General features: G+C 37.1%; 1 protein-coding gene across 3 annotated transcripts; it reads right to left on the reverse strand.

Annotated features, from left to right (window-relative positions):
• Positions 1 to 679: 679 nt before the first annotated feature.
• LOC148409062 (SEC14-like protein 2) lies at positions 680 to 19,137 on the reverse strand. 3 transcript variants are annotated; one of them, XM_088440774.1, is made up of 14 exons: positions 19,034 to 19,137; positions 18,919 to 18,966; positions 18,420 to 18,616; positions 15,842 to 15,917; positions 13,833 to 13,876; positions 10,233 to 10,295; positions 8,484 to 8,672; positions 8,300 to 8,395; positions 7,288 to 7,348; positions 7,122 to 7,205; positions 6,940 to 7,046; positions 4,010 to 4,149; positions 1,489 to 1,658; positions 680 to 1,403 (listed from the first exon to the last, which is right to left on the reverse strand). In XM_088440774.1, the coding sequence occupies exons 3-14, from the start codon at positions 18,471 to 18,473 to the stop codon at positions 1,252 to 1,254; spliced, it is 1,236 nt and encodes a 411-aa protein (XP_088296900.1). In that variant the 5' UTR covers positions 18,474 to 18,616; positions 18,919 to 18,966; positions 19,034 to 19,137; the 3' UTR covers positions 680 to 1,251. The 3 variants fall into 3 exon arrangements, with proteins under 3 accessions (XP_088296900.1, XP_088296899.1, XP_088296901.1); XM_088440773.1 differs by having other exon boundaries at positions 18,919 to 19,137; XM_088440775.1 differs by lacking the exons at positions 18,919 to 18,966; positions 19,034 to 19,137 and having other exon boundaries at positions 8,484 to 8,552; positions 18,420 to 18,718.
• Positions 19,138 to 19,377: the final 240 nt, after the last annotated feature.

Here is a 19,377-nt window from a genome sequence, read left to right on the forward strand (position 1 = left end):
TTTGTCATTTCGAAAAGTCTAAGAAAATAATTGGATCAAACGGCTGATGAGAATGTTGCTGTAAGCATATGTAGTACACTATGAGATTATTTGTTACATCAGCCCAGAAAAAAATATCAAGGAATGGGAGGGGCCTGTTGGAAATGTAATGTTGGGGTTGCCAACCACTGTTAAATATTTTGGGAATATGCGGTTATACAGTAGTGGTTGGACATTCATTCTCACAATGTTTTGCCCCCACGCGCGTGTGTGTGTATGAGTTCAATCCACAACAAATTAGCAAGAAGGAAAAGATACTCAATTCATATTCTGCTGTTGACAAGTAAAAAACAATCAACAAGTGGCTCAAACTCGAAAGACCATCAACGGTTGACTGGATTGGTGCGGTTCGGGAGAAGTGAAAACACTACGGAAATTTTCCTCGGGACAGAACATGTTAGGTCTGTTCCAGGTGATTTTGTATAAGGACAACTTGAACACCTGTTGCAATAAGAGGTAATAGGTTCCCATGTTCTTCTGTTGTTTTTTTTCTTGTTGTTGGCATGAAATGGAAAAGCAACAGAAAAAGTATATTTTTCGTTGAATGATGTGCTACATTTCAGAACAAGTAAACATGGAAAAAAAAGCTCACTTGTAAATGTTGATTACATCCCCAAATAAACTGAATGGACCAAAAAAGTTGACTTTACTTAGATTTTATGTACAGATTTTTCCACATAACTTTGCTGCCGTCTTATTAACAGAGTTGGTTTAAAAGTAGTTTAAATTAACAAAATCATAACAGATAATCATAAAATCATAAAGGAGCAAGTAAAAGGGTATCATTGTTATCATTTTAATTAAATAAAGATTTGGTCTTCACAAACATCATCCATACATTCGTTTTTTTGTGCTGTATATCCTCACTAAAGAGTTCAAGACTCGATTCCATTCAACTTTGGCAGGTTAGTTTACACTCATCATTGGTAGCATCCTAATAAGAAATACTCAATACAAATACTCAAGTTTGTAGGCGTACCCGCAGAAAACCAATGACTAAAATCTCAATACATCAAAATCAATAATACAATAAATATCCTGTTAAATGAATTTATACAATCATTACACTGTAATTTATTGTAATACTGTTATTGTAGTTAAGACAACATCCTTGAACTAAGCAACACCGCTCAATCAATGATAGTTTTGGTGTGAATACAAACACGTTCAGCTCTTTGGAGTGCTTTTTTTTTGTGCTTCTGACAGCTTTGGCTACGGTTGGCCGCTTGCCGTAATGTGCTGACGCTGACTGGGAGGCGCCGCGGGTGCGGCGGCTTTCAAGTTGTCAGGGAGCAAAACCTCGACAGTGAAGCTGATCCTCTTGGCCTGGAAGATGCTGTACGTGTTGTCGAATCGCAGCACATCTGTACGCACAATCGGAGGGTTTTAACAAAATGAGATTTCTCCAGTGTGTGTGTGTGAATGTGTGTGAAGGAGGGGAAAACTCACACACGCCGGGGCGCTCGCATGTCAGGGAGCCATCTTCGGGCACCAGGTGAGCGTTGTAACGCTGACTCGGCACCACCGCCTCCATCTCAGCAGCCTTTTTCCACTCGCCCATTTTGGCCTTCAGGAAGACACCGAAGCCGATGTCGGCACCCTCGCTGGAAAACTGCCACCTGACGCACACAAAAACAAAATCAAATCAAATTGTAAAATACATTTACGGACACAACAAAAACTGAAGCGGGGATGCAGTTTATGTACAGGGCAAAAATTTGGAAACACCTTCTCATTCAATGCGTTTTCTTAATTATCATGACCTTTACATTGTAGAGTCTCACTGAAGGAATCAAAACTCTGAATGGACACGGATGGAGTAAGGTATACACCCAAAAAGATGAAATAATTGAAAACATGTTTCACAGTTCTGTCGGGCCACCATCAGCCTTGTGGTGGCCCTGCCAGAACCAGCGCCGGCTTGTGTATAACTGGTGTTGGGTTGACTATTAGTCAATAATATTATTACCATATTATTGTTTAAAGGGAGTTCATTTAAATTTTTGACAAGTCATTGGAATTTCTACACTCTTTCATTTTATGAATGTTTTAATGTTTGTGAACTATACTATGAGCTACTGAAATACAGTGATCCCTCCTACTTCGTGGTCTCAGTACTTTGTGGGTTTTTCCAGGAAAAATAAAAAATATTTCAAAATAAATCATTTAAAAAATGCGCAAAAGTGGAAAAAAATTGAAAAAAGCAAAAAAATACATTATAGAGTAGTGTATTCATCAAATAACTAAGTAATATTAGTTAATAACTATGTTAAGGATTCTTCAAGAGGTTAGAGTTTGTGAAGTTTTTTTTATCTTATTTTGAAATTCATGCTTTTAATTTGTCGGGTCATGTTGCATTTCCGTTTCCTGTTTTAGGTTCTCTGTGCGTCTATCCGCTCGTTACGGTGATGTAGTGAATGACAACGTAAACTCATATTTATAGTTTATTATCATTTATGTTGATAACGCACGCTGCTGCCTATGTTTGGTGAGCGAGGAGTGTTTATTCTGTTTATGTGTTCGTTTGTGTAGAGGTTGCACTTAGTTGTTGTTTTATTTATTGCTAACCCGCTAATGTCGGCCAAAAATACAGTAAATTCATAGATTAAAGTTCGGCAAGTGTTTATATGTTAGTTGACTGACTTTAACATTGTTGTTGATTTATTATTCAACAGATACGACATGATACACCATACATGAGCCAAAATAAATGTGAAGTTCAACGTGAGGACTTGCGTACTCTTTCACCGGAGTCTTGGTGCAAATAACCAGTCCTGAGAACAAATTCTCAACAAACTGAGTAATATTAGTTATTTAATGAATATTCAATAATGTTAATAAGGATAATGTAATGTTAAATAATTGGAGAAAGGAAATAAAATACGCAAAAAAAATAAATAAAGGATTCTTTATGGTTACTGCGGCTATATTGGGACGTACATAGAAATCTAGGAAGTGATACCCTAGTTCGCGGGTTTCAGACTTCGCGAGGGGTTGACAGCCCCCATTAACCGCGAAGTAGGGGGAACACTGTAGCTTGTTTTAACCAGTACAGTGTTCCCTCACCACTTAGTGCTTAGTTTTTCGCGCCCTAAGGGATTTGCATTTGTTTTTTCCAACTGACCATCACTTTAAAGCAGCGCTCACACTCTCACGCTCCCACGTCCTCACGTGGCGCATGAAGCAGTCAAACAGCCTGTTAATACTCGGTCTTGTTCAGCCGCAAATACTAATGGCAATTTTGCTGAAAACTAAATCATTGCTCGTCATTTTACATCGAAAAGGTCATGGCATCATATAAGGGGTGTGTGTGTGTGTGTGTGTGTGTGTGTGTGTGTGTGTGTGTGTGTATGTGTGTGTGAGAGCATACGCAAGCTGAGCCTGGCCCTTTAAGAAAACTTGCATTGTAGGAAATGGCGGAGGGAAGGACGGCGGGGGAGGGCGCGGTGAGGGTTATGCACTTCATTCCTACTTTGCTGAATTCACTTTTCACAAGGGTTTTCCATTCCCAATTAACGGCGAAAAAAGAACGAACACTGTATATCCATTTGATCAGCTTTTTAAGAACCTAAAAAAATAGGAAAATGAAGCATTAGTTAATGTGAAAGTTTATTAATAATTATAGTAATTATAGGGATCAACTCACTAAATACTTTGAAGCAACAGCATTCACTATGATGATATGTTAGGACAAACTTAAGGAGAGGAGCTCCTCTTTTGCAGTGAAATCGCTAGACGAAAAGTAAAATTATTTACCGGGCTTTTTCTTAAGCCTTTTGGGGCAGAAGTGCAATAAATTACACAGGGAGAATGCACTGTCTGTCAAGCTAGTAAATTATAGTAAAAAGGCCAAATCATGTGGGAAGGCCAATCAACGCTTCAAAGTAAACAGTACCATAACAAGTAATTTAAGATAGAAACAACCTTAGTATGCTTTTATTTTGAAGATCCTCTTAGAAGCATGTCTGACCTGAGGACGCATCCTGGAAAGAGAATCTCATAATCCAATTGTCGCGTGGATCCTCGACTGACGGTCAAACACTGATCATATTCAACCGATACATGATCTCTCACGTAGTAGGAGGGAGGAACCGGACCTACATGGTTGATCTGGAGGAAAAAAAAAAGACCATCGGTTGTTGTTTTTTTTTTTTTTTTTTTGAATACGGAGAAAGAGAAAAGGTTTACTCACATGTAAAAAAAAATCACCATTTGTATGCATGTTTGCTGATTTGTTTTACACATTGAATGTGTGACAAAAACATGAAAGTGTTTACCCTGTATATTATGAGCATATGTAAACAGTTGAAAATGCAACACATCACATTCTAAACTTCTCATTTTCAGGAATTCCAATAAAATTGCCTACATGAGCTATTTCATGACATTACTAATAATAGTTCATTGTGGTACAAAAGAGAAAACAATTGGAAAATGATAATTTTATTATCAAGACAAAGACCATTGCAGTGATAATGTGAATTGGCTTTCAAAACAGCAAAACGTGAAAACTCATCGAGGTTTATGTTACACGCTAACAATACACCTTACTCCATCACAAAAGAAAACCAGAAAACGTGTTCGCCTTTGGGTGACTTCCTTCCGTGCCTCACTTGTCCAGGGCCCAATTACTTATCTACAGAGACAGTAAGAAAGTAGCAATGTAAGTAACGATGACGCCATCTCTATAAGCAAGCTACTAGTGGCAAGTTCCTCCTAAATGCTAACTTGAGCTAGCTGCTACGGCAGGAAGCCGGTGCCAAGTGCTTAGTTTTGTGGTGTTTCTGCAATCTCCTGTCATGTGACCACGAAAAGGGGAAGATCCATTCTGTTGTTACAAAAAATGTTTGTGGCAACATTAAAAGACAACTGTCAGCTTTCAGTGAAAAGTTCAGTGGTGCTGTCCATGACCTCGTGTTTGAAATGAATGGAAATGCCATGAATTCCCCACCCCCATAAGTAAAACACTGTACTTTATTTAATGAAATAGATTAGAATGGAATAGAAGGCCTTTATTGTCGTTGTATAGCTGGTACACAACCAACAATAATTGGCTGAACAATAATTAGAATAAATACTGTATTATAGTTCAGTTGTTTTTTTTAATGTGTTTTCTTGTCTTGTTTTTACTGAGTGTTAATATCCCAACATCTCTATTGGCCCTAAATTTCTGCCCACTTGACGTGTTCTGCTGCGGAAGCGCCTGGATCTGGCTGCTGGTCAGCGTGGTTGTGTCATGAGCCCCATTCACCCTATCTCAAGTATGTCCAGAGATTTTGTGGTAATGTTTCTTTTGTTTATGTATGTGCAAAGACTTTTTTTCCAGGCTTACGCTATAGCCTACACTCGGGAAATGGCCGAAGACTTTTTTTCCTCTCTCATCCCATGTTTTTCTCTTCTTGTCAAAGATCGATCAATCCATCCATCCATCCAACCACCCACCCGAGAGAAAAAGCTGTTTGTTCAAAATTGTATTTATTTAATTTTTAGCAACAATTTAAAAAAATCTTTATGTCCAGGATAAGGTGTCTCTGACAATGTTCATTGCAGTAACAATTGTGATAACATAAACTACTAATACATGTAGCCCAAAACGTCCTTTTTATCAGTCATTCTGGATGCTTGATTTTCATCCATTTAAACCGTAATAAACCTAATAAAAGTAATAAACCCCCAAAATATTTATTTAAAAATTGTTTGATATATTAATAAATAAATCCTGTTCAAAATTTAATTACATTTATTCAAAGAATGATGTTTTTCGCGTGTGATCACCTTGGCCACTAGCAGGCAATATCAAAAATAAAGTTTAAACTGCTACTTTAATGAGGAAACAGATGACCTTTACAACTGAGGTTCTATTAGAGACGGGCGATAATTGCCTAAGTATAAAATCTCAGATTTTTTTTTCACAAAAAGTTTGATTTCCATTTTTTCAGATTTTTCCCCCTCCTATATTTTGAACCGAAAAAGTAGACATAAAATTCAAATTAAGTTATGCTTTTATTCTAACTCGCATTTCACATATATAACTGCAAAATGTCTGCCTTGCATCAAATACCTTTGTAAACAGTCGTAGCTTAGTAGCACAATGTAAGGTGCAAACGTAAAACTTCCACTGCCCGTCCACTGCCTCTGGCTTGAGGCATGCCCATCTGCATGTAACCATTTCCGCCCCAGTCTTTTCCGCTGTATATACAGGTGCTTGATCTTTTAACGATGAGTAACGCGAGCGCTTTCGTGATCGCTCAACGTGGTGTTACTTGTTCCATGTCTGTCACCATAAGCCCAAACCATTGGTTTGAATTAAGCAGTAAAATACACTATAAATACGGTTTTGTAACCACTCACAATCGAACAAAGCTTTACTGTTCACCATTTTGAAACGAGTGAGGCCGACCAATAACAGACCAGCATCTCAGTGAGGAGACACCGACCAATAGCAGACCAGCATTGTAGTGACGCGTTGCATGGAAACAGTTTGACAGCAAAGTTAATAAGTGCAAATACCTAAATACGCCAGCAGATGGAGGCAAAACAACACAAATACAGCCAACCCCCTAGGGTCATGACAGTTGTTTCTGTCGCAAAGTTGGGAAAATACCGTGAAGAGGGGACGAAAAAACTCAGTATTCCACATCGGAACATGAAAAACACGTAATCCTACGCACGTTGCTATTTTCTTGAGACACTTTGGTGTTTGACTTTCTCAACTGACTAAGCTAGCTGACTTTCACAATGCGAAAATATGTTAGGTTCAGGTTGATTTCTTCTAAAAATAATAATTCAGCAGTCAATAAAAAGCATTTGCCCACCACACCAGAGCTACGTGAAGCAAGCTGCTTGCAAGCATCTAATGATAAAGCTCAAGTCAAACACAGCAGGAGGCTCCAACCTCACCCGGGTCCGACAGCGAGGGTCTCCATCAGGGTCCGTCAGTTTTCCACCGTAAATGACGGGCAGCTGCTCAGGGTCGATGTGCCTGAGTAGCACGTCCTGCCAGTCAGCTGTGAAAATGAGCATACACCAGTCAGGCCAGAAACCGTCTCGGTAGGAAAGACACTTGCATGTGTGTGTCTCACAGCCGAGAATGAAGATCTTCTGCCGCGTGATCTCGCTCAGAAAGTGCTTGATGAGATTGTAGGCCACAGGGAAGAGTTTCGGCGCTACGGGAGGAGAGTATGTTCAGGAATGATCTGCGGTTCGTAAACGAAGCTAATGCGATGATGTCTGCTTGACCTGATGTACCTTTAATGACAAACAGCTTCTTGAGGCCTTCTGGATAGTTGTCCTCAAACATCTGCAGGATCTGGATGAAAGACGTTTCGTATTGAACTGTGGGTTCGATATGTGCTGAATGTTGTGAGTCTCAGTGTGTGAGAGTGCATTGGTATGAGAATGTGTGAGTATTAGAAAAAGATGTGAAAGTGCAGAAGAGTGAGAATGTACGTGAACAGAATGTGTCTGAGTCTAAATGATGTGAGAGATTATGTGAGAGTTAGACAAAGATGTAAGATATTTCAGGAGAGTGAGAGTTAATGTGTGAGAGGCACAATGTAGGAGACTGACAAAAGTGTGTGAGAGTGCATGATGATGAGAATGTATGAGTGATCACCTATGAGAGGTGTGAAAGTCTTTGTGTGAGAGAGGTTGACAGGGAGGATGTGTGTGAGTCAGTCTCAGGCAATGTGCGAGAGTCCATGTGTGTGTGTGCGAGACTAACAAAGATTGTGGGACAGTGCATGATGATGCATGACAATGTATGAAATGTGTGAGAGCCTAAGAGTGAAAGAGTTTGATAGAGAGGAGGTGTGAGAATGATTTGAATGTGAGCCTGTTTGAGTGTGAATGAGTGTGACAATGTACGCGTGAGAGTCCATGAGGGTGACAATATATGCGTGATAACTAATGTTTGAGATGTGTGAAAGGATTAAGAGTGAGACAGTGTGAGAGAAAGAATGTGTGAGTGCATGAGTGTGATGAGGTCTTAATGCGTGTGAATGATTGAGTCTTTGAGAATGTGTGTGAGAGAGGGCGAAAGAGACAGAGAGGGAATGTATGAATATGGGTATGAATATATCAGAGATTGTGTGAGTGAAACCATTCGAGATAGAGGGTAAAGAGTAAGCGTAAAAACATGAGCAGGTGACAAAGTGAGTATAAGAGAGTATGCGTCTGTGAGAGTATGCACATGAGGTTTAGGTAAGTGTTAGGGCTGAGTTGAGAGTTATGTGAGAGGAAGAACGTGTGACGGCATGACCTCTCCATAAGTTTCAATGGCAGGCTTCCAAAGATGTTTGAGTCCTAGTCCCTCAACGTCATAGATCATAGTGATGGACTCCACGTGCTTGCCAAGCTGGACCATGCAACACATACACCGTGCGAAGCTAGCCGTTAGCATTAGCCACCACAATTCCCACAATGCTCGGCAGCGCGATACTCACCTTCTGCGACTGCGCGGTGCACTCTCGCTGCAGCATCTCGCAGTCTCGGATCTTGGAGCGGATGAAGTCCTGCTTGGAGGCGGACAGAAAGAGACCTTTGGGATCCATGGGGCCGATCACGTCATACCACACCGGGCTACCGTCACGGTCGTAGCCGCACATGCCGCCGGATAGGTACTTCTCGATCACCTGCGCACAACACGCAGTTAGCTTGCTCCTTTAGTTGCTTGCTCTTTTGTTGTTGTTACAGTTGCCCATAAAGTTGTTTTCTTGATACAACGGTTGTCATTGTTTTTTTTCTTCTTTTGGGGGGGCGAATGCGAATGACGTTTATGCTTTTTCTTGCTGTTAAAGTGGTGATGTTGAATCATTAGGGCCCTTGCAGGAACCACTCCGAGGTCTCTATTGTTTCTGTAGAAATATTACGGCCAGAGCAGCAACCGCCACAAAGTGCCTATTGTTTCTGTAGAAATTATTATTATTAGGGCCCAGAGCAGCGTCAGCTATTGTTTTGTAGAGATTATTATAAAAAGTATTATTAGGGCTCCAGCAGAGAGCGCTGTGAGGTCCCAATTGTTCCTGTAGAGTTTAGGTCCCTGTTGTTTTGTAGAGATAATTATTTAAAGTATTATTAGGGCCTAAGCTGACAGTGCTGTGAGGTCCCAATTGTTTCTGTAGAGTTTCTTCTTATTATTATTATTGTTATTGTTATTAGGGCCTGAGCAGCAAACACTGCAAGGTCCCTGTTGTTTCTGTAGAGATAAATATCATTATTATTAGGATCTGGAGTAGTGACCGCAAGCTGATCCCTAGCAAATAAATCAAGTTAAGTGTTGGGGTTTGTACTAACAAAAAAGTTACCGTTTTACTGCAAAAAAAGTTCTTGATTTGTTGAAATGTATATCGGCTTGAGTATCAGTTATCGACCTCCTTGACTACCGATAATTGGTATCAGTCCTTTAAAAAAAGCATATTGGTTCTATATATCTCCATATCTCCTTCCCTGCCTCTCTGTTTGTCTTTCTGTTTGTCAGTCAGTCAGTCTGAATTATGACAAATATTTTTGCAATATGACTCAGTAGAAGATGCTGATCTGCTATTGGTCAGCGCACGGGGTCTGACCTGCTGACCTAAAAGACTTGATCTCATGTGAGAGTGCTTTCAATATCGTATTTATTATGCATTTTACTGCTTAATTCAAACATGAATTGGTTATCCACGAGTCCCAAGATTGCTAGTGATTGCTTAGCATTAGCGAATTAACATAGGTTTGTATTATCCGCCATACGGTGAATTCGCGTTACGATCCTATCGGCGGAATGGATTAATGTCGTAAACCGGGGGCCCACTGTGTACTAGCTGCAGACCTCAACTTGGGATGCTGTAAGCCGGTGGGGTGTACTTTGAAGTACCTCCTCTATTTTATGACAAAAGGAAGCAGCGTCTGGAAACAAGGGGCTTGAAGTCTGTTTCTTTCCGAAGTATACATTTTCAAAAAAAAAAGTAAAAGGGCCACCTTAGTTGGTTGGTTTCTGTTAGTATATTTTTGGTGGATGTGCTACAGTTACAATTCCTGTTTAGTTTAGTCATTTTTGATGCTGTTACAACTGTCCCCTTCGGTCTTTTATTTTTGTCATGTTTGTTGATTAAATTTTTGGGTTCCGTTTCTTCATTTGGCATTTTTGCCTGTTTCTCTTTTTGTCATTTTTGCCCATGATGCAGCTTTGATTGTACTTGTTGTTTACTCACCTCAGGAGGCCGCCAGTCACTGATGATTGTGTCCACATTCATTTGTTTCCTGAACTCCACATGCTGGAAGGACAACACACACAACTCCTATTAGACAAATCCTCAGGCCAATTCATTGAGTTCAATGCCAAATGTCCCATGTCCCATGCAAGGTCAATTGGACAAATATCATTATGATTACAGTAGTTCAGGGGTGTCCAAACTCGGTACTGGCGTGCCGCTGTCCTGCATGTTTTCCAGGTTTCTTCAAACCTTCAGGTTTCACACCTGATTCAAACGAACAGGATCGTTATCAGGTTCCTGCTGCGCTTACTGATAAGCTGCAGGTCCACGTGTCAGGGAAAGAAACTTGGAAAACATGCAGGATTTTGAGAACTGGTCACCCCAGCAGTAGTTCATTGTATATAAATGTGGTGGCACTGCAGCAGTTCTTAATGTTTTGACAGGTTAAGGGAGCTTATCAAAATATTAGGGACAGTTCAGTAGTAGGGTCATGCACTAATTTAAGTGACCAGCCTGTCAATGTTGTTTAAGCCCTGGCTGTACGGGGATTTTTCATATATAAATACATATATATAAATATATATGATGACTACAGCGTCACCAAAACAAACAATGGATACAAAATGAAAAGGCTGGTTCATTAATTAATATTGTGCAATAAACTGAAGGAATACTGTCATTAAATGTAATGCTATATGGATTATCATTCTAGGTTACATTTTTCACATTTGCATTTTTATGTACAGTAATCCCTCGTTTATCGCGGGGGTTACGTTCCAAAAATAACGAGCGCAAAGTGAAATCCGTGAAGTAGCCAGCTTTATTTTTTTTATTTTACAATGTAATACTAAACTGTAGAATAAAACCAAAAATCAAAACTTTTTTTAAAGCCCCAAATTTGTTGAAAACAATCATTTTAATATCATAATACAAATGTGGAAACATTTTCACTCACGTATTTCACAGTCCCAGCTATGCTTCTTCATCCTGAACCCGCACATTGTTATGAGTAGCTCTTTCTTTTTCTGAGCAAGACTTTTATAAACGGATATGCCCGGACATCGAATTAAAGTGAAGCCTCTTATATCATAACAATACACTTGAAATTTCAATCTATTGCAAAAGAAATCTAGGTAAAAGTCAGATTTCCAAAGCTGCGCATTTCTCCATTGCTGTCTGTGTGTCAACATAGTGTGCGCGCTTGCTCTCGGCACGCCTACGAGTCACGTGATCGGCTCCCAGAGCCCAAGCTGTCAATCAATGTGCACGTTCGCACGCGGCAGTTAAAGGAGAGACACAGGAGAGACAAAAGCAAGCTTTTGGATCCTCTTGCCTTTTGTAATAAATTGACAAGTGAAAAACCAATACAGTACAGCGTCAATATTTTATTTCGAGACAACAGTAAAGCCCCTGAGCCATTCAGGATTCAGAGCACAATGCGCTGTAAAAAAAAAAAAAAAAAAAATATATATATATATATATATATATATATATATATATATATATATATATATATATATATATATATATATATATCCACACTGTAAAAAATCCGTGAAGCAGCGTACCCGTGAAAGATGAACCGCGATACAGCGAGGGATTACTGTACCGTATTTTTCGGACAATAAACCGCAACTTTTTCCTCATGATTTGAGCCCTGCGGCTTATAGTCCAGTGCGGCTTAGCTGTTTTTTTTGTTTGTTTTTGTGGGTATCGGTTCGAGGTTTCAATTTATGAAACAACTATGAAATAGAACTTAAAAGATCAATAGCAGTGCTCAAATTAAAAATATAGCATTAAAAAACTATATACTGTATGTCTAAATTGAATAAGAGAATGTATAAAATTTTGGTTAAATATGTGACATGTAAATTTTATATACAGTATATGGTTTTATTTATGTATTTGCGATTATATATATGAATTCTGTGCAATGTGTTTTTATATTCAATAAAGTAATCTATCAAACAAAAGGAGATAAAAAAAAGATGCTATTGAAGTATTGATTTCGATTTTGAACTGCTATTTAACTAACAGTATTCTGTTAGTGTCGAAAATATCCATCCATGCATTTTCTATCAATATGTTTGGACTAAACATGCATGTTCAGTCTGTTAAAGAGAGGATGTCGCTGTTGGCAGGCAACTACTAAAAAATTAATAAACAACAAAAAAAGATAAAATTCCATGTATCATCTTTTTGCGTAAATATCTCATGTTATTACCTGCGGCTTATAGTCCAGTGGGGCTTATTTGTAACAAAAATCATTTTTTGTTCATATTTTGCTGCTGCGGCTTATATACCGGTGCGGCTTATAGTCTGGAAAATACAGTATTTTATTTTAAGTATTGTAAATATATTTAGATTTTGATAAATTCCTTGTCTTGTAATCTTATGCATTTATTTGTACATTTTGTATTGTATTTACTCGCTATATAGACGTTGATTTACATGAAAATGAAGCTGGAGATAATCAAGAAATACGAAGAAGGCTAAGCTAGGCTAGGCTACCCTCACTATGGAATATGGCCATAACAAGCTCTCAGGTCACCTCAAAGATAAATAAATCATTTCTATATTTTTCTTTCTATATACACACACACACACACACACACACACACACACACACACACATATATATATATATATATATATATATATATATATATATATATATATATATATATATATATAATTAGAATGAAATAAAACATTTTGTTCATGGATTGAAACCTTTTGTCAACTGCAAGTCTCACAATGCATAGCAAGACATATGCATTATGGGAGTCAGGCTAAGTCAATCAATGAAGTAATTGAAAGGCTTGCAAATGTCATAAGTTGCCTGCTGGCGCCGCCCGGTGGTTTTGGCATCCCAATGCAAACATTTCTTTTGCACCCTGTCCACAAGTTGCCTTTGAAAGGATTAATGCAAAAATGGAGGGAAATGCATGATAAAACATCAATATGTCATAAAATGGACAATATTTCCAGTATTTCCAATTTTGAATGACTGTAAATGAGCCCGACATGGGCTAAATTTGACATCGGCAGGGTGTACCCCTCGACCTCCCGTTTGCAAACATTTGGAAGGCATGGCAGGACAGCATATTGAAAGTTGATATGTTTTGACAATCTATGCAATATACTAGCCTCCTTGTGCTTTTTTTGTATGCTTTTCCTTTGTAATCACACATCAAAAACTTCCAAAAGGCCAAGTTGGATCAAAATTTTCCCCAGGGGTTAAATAGCAGGTACTCTATCAGATAGGAAAAACTGCCAGGTCAAAAGGGAGTGGAGTCCTCGCGCTATCGGCAAACACACACACAGATATGAGCAATCCCCCATCTCACTACACGCGTACACACACGCGCGCTAGCACACACTTGGAAACCCATACACACAAACACACACAATAGTGAAAGTGATTAGAACAGAAAGACAGCATGTTTGTTTGCCTGTTGACTTGCTGTTTTTGCACCAAGTTGACGTGAACATGTAAACTTAATGCCCTCACGTTATCCGAGTCATCGTCACGATGACATCACACTTGCACATGGGGAAATAAAACGGCGGAGTGCAGCAGACGTTGCGCATTACCTTTCGCAACATGGCCTCCGACTTCTGCACGTTGAAGTTTCTGGCTAAATGACAAAAAAGAGGGAGGGGGGTCACATGACTCAATGAAATGATTGGCCTCAGAAATTCTAGACACACACTTTAGATACAGTATGTACAATAAGTGAAATGTATCTAAAAACTGTGAAAAGCACACTCCACACTCTAAACAATTTACACACTTTTTCATTTCTCTGGCAAAATCAGACATTGAACAAATCATACAAAAGTCTGCCGTTGTTGTCAACCTATTACAGTAGCTTACAAGTGTATGACACACTACCGTGATGATTACAAAATAAAAGTATGCACAAAAAGGCCTTTCAATGGTGTTTTGCATTGGCTGTTAGCATTAAGGACATGGTGTTTTTTGCTACATGAACAACTTGCAATTTTCAGTTCCCCATCAGTGGGATTAAATGTAAAATTTGTTCTGGAAGTTTCTTGTCCGGCGCCAATGAAGCGAGAGGGCGGGGCAACAGCGCGTCGGGGTGCACCTTTTAATGCGATTAGCTGCAGATTTGCCTCGACTAATCTCAACAAGGCTGCTATGCAACTGAACTGCTGCCATATTTTTGTTTTTGTATTCTATTCCCTAATAACTCTGCTAATCTTTGCAGATTTCCAAGAAATATTTTTTAAACAAATTTTTAAAATATTATTTTTGTCTTATATGCTGCATCTGTCATTTTTATTCCTAAAGTTTATGTATTTATTTTTGTATTTTACTATATAATATTTTTCATTTGAGATTTTTCAAATATTTGTATATTTTCAAGAAATATTTTGAACACATTTTTCAAAATGTATTTTTGTCCAATATGCCTATTTGTAATTTTTATCCCTAACATATGTATTTATTTTGTATTTTAATCGCTAATATTTTTCAGCTTCCCAAAATGTTTGCATATTTCCCAGAAATATTTTAAACAAATGTTTCCATTTTTATTTTTGTCTAATATGCTGTATTTGTAATTTTTATCTCTAAGATGCATTTATTTATTTTGTATTTTATTTGCTAATATTTTGCAGCTTTTTCTTATATTTGCATATTTCCAAGAAATAATTTTAAACAAATTTTAAAAATATATATTTGTGTCCTATACGCTGCATTTGTAATTTATGTATTTATTTTTGTATTTTACTCTTAAGATTTATCATTCGAGCTTTTTCTAAATTTTACATATTTTCAAGAAATATTTGAAATACATTTTTTAAATGATATTTTTGTGTAATATGCCCTGTATGTCATTTTTATCCCTAACATATATGTATTTCTTTGTATTAATTAGCTAATATTTTTCAGCTTGTTCTAATATTTTCATATTGCCAAGAAATAATTTGAAACACATTTTTCCATTTTTATCTTTGTCTAATATGCTCTATTGGTCCTTTTTATCCCTAACATTTATGTATTTATTTTCTATTTTATTTGCTAATATTTTTCAGCTTTTTCTAATATTTGCATATTTCCAAGAAATATTTTTAAATCATGTTTAGATTTTTAATATGGTGTAAAGTTTTTGTAATTTTTTCCCCACCTAACATTTTTCCCCATTGTATATGAATTAATTTTGTTTTTCAGATACTTGGTAGAATTTCAATAATTGTTTTTCAGATACTTGGTAGAATTTCATGGGGAGGGTATTTTTTCCCAAATGTATCTTTTGTAATATTTGTATTTTTGAAAGCTTTTACAAGAAATTTTGCCTTTTGCCGAATATGTGGGTTTTTTTGCGTCATGTTTTAATTACTATTGCTTTGCCTCTTGTTATGTTGTGAAAGTGTATCTAATGTTTTGATGAGGTCATCTCCATATCATAAAGCTTTATTATTACAGAGTTCTTTTGAAGGCGTTATCACATGGAAAAGAGTCGAAGGGTTGCAGGGACAAACTAGTTGGAAGGTTTTGAAAAGTGGTGCGTCAACAACGCCCAGGCTGAATTCAATCGTATTTGATGTCTCAAATCTTGACACGTTTACTTTCTCACCTCTGAGCCAGCGCAGCAAAAAGTGGTCATCCTGGGCAGGAAGTTTAACAAGAACATCTTGAATTCTCTCCCGGAACTGTAAAGAAAGTGAACCATGTAAATGTAGGAAAAAGAACCTTTCACACCCAGGCAGGCAATCACGTCCCATCCAGTCTAGAACATTTGTTCATCAATGTGACACCGGATAGCAAAAACAAAACGGACAAAAAACATGTTTTCACATTTCATCTTGGGTGAATCTTGTGACTGGGTTGACTAATTACTTTGCACACTTTTGAGTGCACCAGTCTTTTGCAAGAGAATGATCCTTTTGAAAATGTTGCAAAACATCCAGGATGGCACAGTTTACTGCTTTGGTACATTTAAAGTACAACCATACCAAATTGAAGGAAAATTTACACAGGCACTCTTTTGTTAAGATGCCTCAAAGTTACAAATACTGCAAAATATTTTATACATTTAGTTTTGCATTGCAAATGACTTTTAACGTACCCCTCTCCTTCATAACTTTCATTTATCCATTATTAAATCTATGCAGGATTTTTTCTTAATAGGTGGATTTCACTGTGACAGCATTGTGAGAAACCATTTTTCAAATATACTATACTCAAAAAGTCAGTTTTTCAAATATGTTTGGCCTTACTTTTCAAAAACGCCTGCAAAAATCGTATGATAATGTAAAACGGTGATATAACATTATCTACACATACACACACAGACACGACGAGTGTATAAAAAAATTAAGCAACAGGGATAAAACAAATATTGAACATTAAGGCTTTTTTTAACTTGCTCCAACGGTTTTATCCGGTTGCAGAAGAACTCTTTTGTTTGAGACATGCATCACTTCTTTTACATGATGCTTAACACTCTTTATACAGCCCTCGCCTGAGTGTGTGTATATTTGTGAATGTTTTTTTTTTGCATTGAGTTCTGTCTAAAAATTATATTATTATAGTAAAATAGTACATCATGCATATTATTATTGCCAATTTTTGTCTACTTAACTGATGTTTTTACTTTTTTCTTTTCAAATATTAGAGAATAATTATAATAGTACCTAAATTTAGGGGAAATAAAAAATAAATTATATATATATATATATATATATATATATATATATATATATATATATATATATATATATATATATATATATATATATATATATATATATATATATATATATACTTCAATACTGTAATGCATTATTTATTACTGTCATTTCAAAGTAATTACTTACATGACAATATTACTGTACTTGAAATGTAATGCATTACACTGGTATTGCATTACTTCTGTATTACTCTCTTCACTATAATTGGAAATATGAATTTGCCATTAGAAATGTATTCTCATTACACATCCAGTGAAAGGATAACTCCACAGTATAATGAGCATTGTTTATACTGTAGGCAAAAACAGTTAGTGCATTTCACAATTTCAATGTTAATATTCAAATTCAAGTTCATATTCAAGTGTTTCAAAATCATTTCAAATTCAAATTCAAGTGTTTCCAAAATCAAATGGTTTCAATGGGGCTAATGTTAGCAGCTAGCCCATATCATTGTTATTGTGTGCTTCATCTTGATACATAATGAGCAGAACTATTTATAGACTAATATTAATGGCAATTGTACAGTGAAAAATAGCATTAACTTACCTTGTTATTATTGCTAGTGGCGACAGGGCTCTCTAGCTGACAAGGTTTCCAAATAATCTACTGTGGGAAGCGGCAGCATATCTTCTACAGTATGTTATGAAATACTCCGCCATGAATCTCTTAACCTCCGCGATTTTTCTTTTCGCTAACTTCATGTTACTATGGCACAGTTCTAAATGGTTTGTCAGATTACTGGTCCTGTTTTGTGAAGTGGACAGTTCTTTAGGTGTCGCGCGGAAAGTGCACCGAACAATTACTGTATATTCTTCTTTTATTTATCTCTGACAAACTCAAACTAAAGGTAATGAGCATATCTCCATCTTGTGTACGTATTGTCCATATTCAAACTGTCACCTGCTGCTGACACATTCATCTCTGCTGTAATAGATACTAACAAGAGCAAGTAAACATTTTGCCCCGGACGTTTATCCTTTGATCTTGCGGTATTTTTTCGTGAATTTGGAGGGGGGAAAAAATAACACCACTTTCAGGCTAAAAATGCATTGTAATGCATTACTTTACTCTTATTTGTAATGAGTACAATATTACTATTTTGTGTGTGTAACGTGTTACAGCAAAATGTAATGCATTACAGTAATTACATTACTTTTGTGTAATTACAACTGTGTGTGTGTGTGTGTATATATATACACACACACATTTGTTGCTTTGTATTTTTATTTAAAATTTTAAAATGTTTTTAAGCAAGCAATAACATTAAGTACTGCCCAGTACAGTTTAAAAATAAACACAGCAGTATTTTTAAATATATTGTGTATTTTGAATTTGGTGGTGCCGTCCCTCTAGCTTATTACAAATGTAATAATACAATAACCTATAAAGATCTTTTTTAGGTCGTAATAAAATAGCAATAGCATAAACGCACATGAATAAAATAATGTTTTTTTTTCTTACCTGTCGCAGTGCTTCAGTTTGTTTGGGACTGAGGTCTGGCAGCCTGCCGCTCATGTCTAGGGGCTGACGACGATGGGGATGACTTGAAAGTGCTGACAGGAACAAGCAGGCTTATCAAACAGGCAGGTGGCCGGACGCCCGCCCCAGTGGAGATCGCCGTCAGCCGCAACCGCCACCGAGCTCTCGGCAGCAAGTGTCTCGTTGAAAGAGGAGGAAAGGAAAACAATAAAGAATGTAAACATGACTCCTCTTGTCCTTCTCCTGCGTTTGAGTCGATCGAAGAGTTGAAATACGTCGAGAGTAAATCACTCTTTGCTTCCTGGTTCGTAGTCGTAAATTAGTAGTGCTTTGAAGAGATACACATCCGCCTCTTGTTCGAAATTACGTATATTTTATATAGGTTAGTTAATTTGGGTATAATATACGTATGTTAAATGGTATATTTCCAACAATTTAAGGATGACAATTTCAACAGCGCCAAACGGATCATTACACTCACCATAAATAAACCTTTTTTGCCTGGCCCCTGTGTGTTGTGTCCCTGCAACTTGAGTTGACACGCGGTTGTTCAGATTATAATGTGTCAAATGAAAAAATAAAATGTTTCGACGTACCCTCTGTAATGTGTTCACGGACGAGTCAACCTCTGTTTAGTGCATTGAATTTGTATTATACTGTATTAATGTCTGAAATGTCCGACAGTGTGAGTAGTCATTGAACGCATTCTCCAGTCAACTGCGGGAGCGATTACAGTGCGACAGTTACATAAGTAACAGCGATTCTCTGAGCCCCGCCACACTATGAGAGGCCGTATGGAACAAAATTGTTGGGTTTTATATGCGTACAGTAAAAAAAAAAATAAATATATATATATATATATATATATATATATATATATATATATATATATATATATATATATATATATATATATATATAGTTACTTTGAAATGACAGT

Source organism: Hippichthys cyanospilos, chromosome 18 (genome assembly GCF_059441005.1).
Source record: "Hippichthys cyanospilos isolate Australia breed blue-spotted pipefish chromosome 18, RoL_Hcya_1.0, whole genome shotgun sequence".
Lineage (NCBI taxonomy): Eukaryota > Metazoa > Chordata > Actinopteri > Syngnathiformes > Syngnathidae > Hippichthys > Hippichthys cyanospilos.